The 5,000-nt window shown below is 45.8% G+C and overlaps 1 protein-coding gene across 1 annotated transcript in view; it reads right to left on the bottom strand.

Moving 5' to 3' along the window:
• Positions 1-2,531, bottom strand: part of LOC143283368 (uncharacterized) — a 22,934-nt gene extending 20,403 nt beyond the window's left edge. Inside the window, exon 1 of the mRNA XM_076589573.1 lies at positions 2,246-2,531. Within this exon, the coding sequence (XP_076445688.1) occupies positions 2,246-2,327 (82 nt within the window). The 5' untranslated portion in view covers positions 2,328-2,531. The remainder of the gene's footprint in view (positions 1-2,245) is intronic.
• Positions 2,532-5,000: the final 2,469 nt, after the last annotated feature.

The raw sequence follows: 5,000 nt of genomic DNA, 5'->3' as shown, positions 1-5,000 counted from the left end.
GTTGTTTTTGTTTGGGGGTGGGTAGGAAGGGGGCGGTGCAAGCGGGTAGTTACGACTGTGTTAATTAACCTGACGACCCAAACTGTTGTTCTGTCCTTTAAGTGTTCATTGTAGGACTTATCTGAGAACAAGCATAGCCCCTGGGAATTCCTTTGACAGTCGTCAGGAATCGGCATTGCAGGTGGACACCACGGACCTCTGTATTGGCCCACTGCAGGTGGACACCACGGACCTCTGTATTGCCGTACTGCAGGTGGACACCACGGACCTCTGTATTGCCTCACTGCAGGTGGACACCACGGACCTCTGTATTGCCTCACTGCAGGTGGACACCACGGACCTCTGTATTGCCCCACTGCAGGTGGACACCACGGACCTCTGTATTGCCCCATTGCAGGTGGACACCACGGACCTCTGTATTGCCCCACTGCAGGTGGACACCACGGACCTCTGTATTGCCCCATTGCCGGTGGACACCACGGACCTCTGTATTGCTCCATTGCAGGTGGACACCACGGACCTCTGTATTGCCCCAAGGAATTCCTTTGACAGTCGTCAGGAAACAGCACAGCAGGTGGACACCACGGACCTCTGTATTGCCCCATTGCAGGTGGACACCACGGACCTCTGTATTGCCCCACTGCAGGTGGACACCACGGACCTCTGTATTGCCCCACTGCAGGTGGACACCACGGACCTCTGTATTGCCCCATTGCAGGTGGACACCACGGACCTCTGTATTGCCCCATTGCAGGTGGACACCACGGACCTCTGTATTGCCGTACTGCCGGTGGACACCACGGACCTCTGTATTGCCGCACTGCAGGTGGACACCACGGACCTCTGTATTGCCGCACTGCAGGTGGACACCACGGACCTCTGTATTGCCCCAAGGAATTCCTTTGACAGTCGACAGGAAACAGCATTGCAGGTGGACACCACGGACCTCTCATCCCTGTCCCACTGACCTCACCAGCTTTGCCGCTCACATCGGCCTGTCAGCAACAGTGTCTGTTGGCTGGCCACCTTCACGACACGTGATGGAGTGATGGTCTGGAGGTAACGCGTCCGCCTAGGAAGCGAGAGAATCTGAACGCGCTGGTTCGAATCCCGACAGAGTCGACAGTATTTACCCCCCTCCACTAGACCTTGAGTAGTGTTTTGGACGCTAGTCATTCGGATGAGACGATAAACCGAGGTCCCGTGTGCAGCATGCACTCAGCAGACGTAAAAGAACTCCCGGCAACAAAAGCGTTGTCCTGGAAAAATTCTGCTGAAAAATGCACAACGATAGGAAAACTTAAAAAAACTGCAGGCAGGAAAAAATACAAAATAAGGAGGGTGGTACTCTCATTGTAGCGACACGAGTAGCCCGAATTTCACACAGAGAAATCTGTTGTGACAAAAAAGAGTAATACAATAATACTATACACAGACTGTGCACTGTGCTCTGGTACAAACCCTGACTGGTCACAACTCTAACGCTGGCACCAGCAAGCAATTTTGTCTATGGCTTGGTTGCGTTCATGTTAGCTTTATCGCAGTGTTTTGCAGGCGAGTGCAAAGTGAGAGCAATCAACCACGTTTCAGGAAAACACGCTGCAAGAAAGTCACTCGATAAGAGAGAGATTCAGTGTACATGTCCACCCCCACCCCTCCCACAAACTGACGGCTTTTTCTGACATGACAAAATGGCAATTTCAGCGAGTCATCACACAGAGAAGGTGACAATGGAGACAATGACAGACACACACACACAAACACGGAGGTAATTCCAGGAATATCGAGATTAAAAAAGAAATATGTAAAAAAGAGGAAAAACAGAAGAAACAAAAAAGAAGAAAAAAGATACTACTTCAACAAGTTATAGAAATAAACTTGTGTGGAACTTCTTCCTCTCAGTAGACATGGGTAAGAAGTCTTAGGTTTATTTCATTTCATGTATTAGTCCGAGAATACCTGGTTTTGCGTCTTTTTTTTTTTTTTTTTTTTTTTTTTTGCGCGCGCGCGCGTGTGTGTGTGTTGGTTTTACATGATTTTTGGGTGCTGAATCCATATATATCTATGTGATCAACTTGGTTTATCATGTGTGTAGATTTTCCGCATGCACTCAAGAAAGAAAAACAAAAAGAAAACCTTAATCAAACAGACAACTAAATGGCCCCATATCTATATCTAATCATACATCTATTTAGACTGTTTGTCGTTCTTGACCAAAACAAAACGCATGCTAATTACGACATACCTTGGCTTTTGATGACAGCAGTCGACAGCAACGCCAGCGTCAGAAGTCCAAAGTACTTCATGGTTTGTGATTTAGGACACATGAAATACTATAACAATTGCATATATTTAAAAGGGAACTTGAACGAAGATTTCAGTTTTAAAAACCACAGAGACAGAGCGATATTGTATAGCGATTGAATTTACTATCAGTCTGCATTCGTTCGTATCAGTCTTTCAAATGACAAGATTGCTGTTGTTGCTGGTATTTTTTTTCAAGGTATTGAAATTACAAGTTTGTTGTTGTTGTTGTTTTGCTGTTCCACGGCTTCTCGCTTTTCTTAATCCCTTCTGCTGATTAAAAAAAAGATTAAAACAAACACACTTTTATTGTTGAATCTTACGTTTCTTTAAACGTCTTCTGACAATTGACTTATGTTTATACAGCTTGTTTTCCTTTATAATTATTATTATTCTTTAGGAAATGTACTAACATTTCACTGGAACGAAATCACCTTTTTTGTCGTTCCAGCTTATGTTTCTTTCTACCGGTCAGTCTAATACCATATCAAGATCAGAACATCGTTTTCGTTGCTGAGATATCGACCAATTTGTTATCATTTCAAGAAAGTCTTACTTCCGATTATCCAGGTGATTTACCTTTAAAGGTGTTCGGCCGAGATAGATTTACTAATATTAAAAAAAGTTACCAGCTGATTTTCATTTTATTTCATTATGTTTTATCATGTCAATCCATTTTCCTCCACATCCACTAAAACTACACTTGTCTTATGAAAAGGCCTTTTTCTGTCAAAATTTCTTCAACTAGTCAACAAACGTCCCTATCAATGTTGGGCACAAAAAAAGAAGAAAAAAACAAAAACAAAAAAAAAAGAAAGAAAGAAAGAAGAAGAAGAAAAAAAAGAAGAAGAAGAAAAAAAGAACAAAAGAGTATTCGAAACAGAAATGCAAATCTTCTCGTCAAACTCAAAACAACACACACAAACTCCCACTGCAAAGAGAATAGCCTTCAGACTGAAGAACACGAAACGTCAACGGGAGATAAGAAGCATTAATCACACCAATTCTCTCCCCTCGCCGAAAGAAAAGGAAAGCCGTGGTCTTCACGAGTGGCGGAGAAAAAAAGAAAAGAAGGGGAAGCTTGGATTGGTCGTCACAGGAGCCCTACCTACCTACCTACATACCGACAAATGCGTTATGTTCGTGGGGTGACGAGCACAAGGTGTGGACGAGCGAGACAAAAGGGACTGGCTGAAGGAAGACAGGGCGTGACATATGATGTGATGTGATCGTCTTTTGTCCGTGACAATGATGGATGATGATGATGATGAAGACGGTGAGGAGGAGCAGGAGAGGTGGTGGGAGTTTTGATAGACATGGTGGTGGTGGTATGGGGAACTGCATGTGTGTGTGTGTGTGTGTGTGTGTGTGTGTGTGTGTGTGTGTGTGTGTGTGTGTGTGTGTGTGTGTGTGTACAGGTCTCCCCCTTCGATAGGGCAATGCGTTGGTGTGTATCGTGATATGTTTCCTGTAATATGGAGGTGGTGGTGGTTCTCGTTATCGCGCGCGCATTGCGTACATGTGTATGTGTGTTTCTGTGCGCACTTACGCAGACACAATGTCATGTGTGCTAGCAGGAATGCATGAAAAAGGCGGAGAAGGGGCTGGGGGGGGGGGGGGGGGGGGGGGGGGGGGGGGGGGGGGATTCAGAGAGAGAGAGAGAGAGAGAGAGAGAGAGAGAGAGGAGATAACGAAGCTACGTATCATTTTTAAATGTAAAGGTACGCACTGTGACAAAATGAGAACGAAGGACGAATCGCTGAATCTATAACGCTGACAAAAGGAGAAAATCTGTACAAAACCGATGGGTTGTGAGCTGAGACTCACTTTTGACAAGAAGTACGTGTGTCTTGTTCAGTTCTGACAATTTGATGGAATTAGACTGAGGACATTAATTTTTCCACTAATCACAATCACTTAAAAAGGACCTATGGTCACTGAACACTGAACACTGAATTGTTTATTGTACATCGGCCACAGGCCTTATACAAACACGGGGAGTGAGGGGGGGGGGATTGGGGTGGGATTTAGGGGTGGGGGTGGGGTGGGAGTGTGTGTGTGTGTGTGTGGAGGGGGGCGGGGGAGGGGGGTAGGAGGTGGACCTGTACGGTCAGAAACATCGACACTTCTTCGTCAAAAGATACACTCATTTCACTACACAGTTTTGTATAGTAGGCATTTTCCATTTCAGCTGTCAAGGTAGCTACAATGTCGAGGTAGACCCGTAGACCCCCCCCCCCCCGCCCCCCCTCAAAAAAAAAGCTACAGCTGCCAATCCCTGCCCATCCCTCCCCCCATGTACAGGTAAGAAACATCGCGTTCTGTCAGATGTGAGCAGGAAAATAGTGAATTGATCGAGTGTGCACATTCCCCATCACTCTGACGAAATGCATTTTGCACTTTCCTTGTGTCTTTGAAGAGAGAGAGAGAGAGAGAGAGAGAGAGAGAGAGAGAGAGATCACACACACACACACACACACACACACACACACACACACACACGCAAACACACATAGATGGTAACTTACAGAGAGGACACAAAAACAAAGGGAAGTATGTCAGCATGTGCGTGTGTGTGGATGTGTGTGGATGTTCGTTGATGTGTGTAGATGTGCGTGCGTGCGTGCGTGCGTGCTTGTGTGTGTGTGCTTGCGTGCACGCGCATGCCGCGTGCGTACATGTGCAAAAAACAAACC

The sequence above is a fragment of the Babylonia areolata genome, chromosome 6 (genome assembly GCF_041734735.1).
Source record: "Babylonia areolata isolate BAREFJ2019XMU chromosome 6, ASM4173473v1, whole genome shotgun sequence".
Classification (NCBI taxonomy): Eukaryota; Metazoa; Mollusca; class Gastropoda; order Neogastropoda; family Buccinidae; genus Babylonia; species Babylonia areolata.
This window is presented reverse-complemented; position numbering and strand designations above follow the sequence as displayed.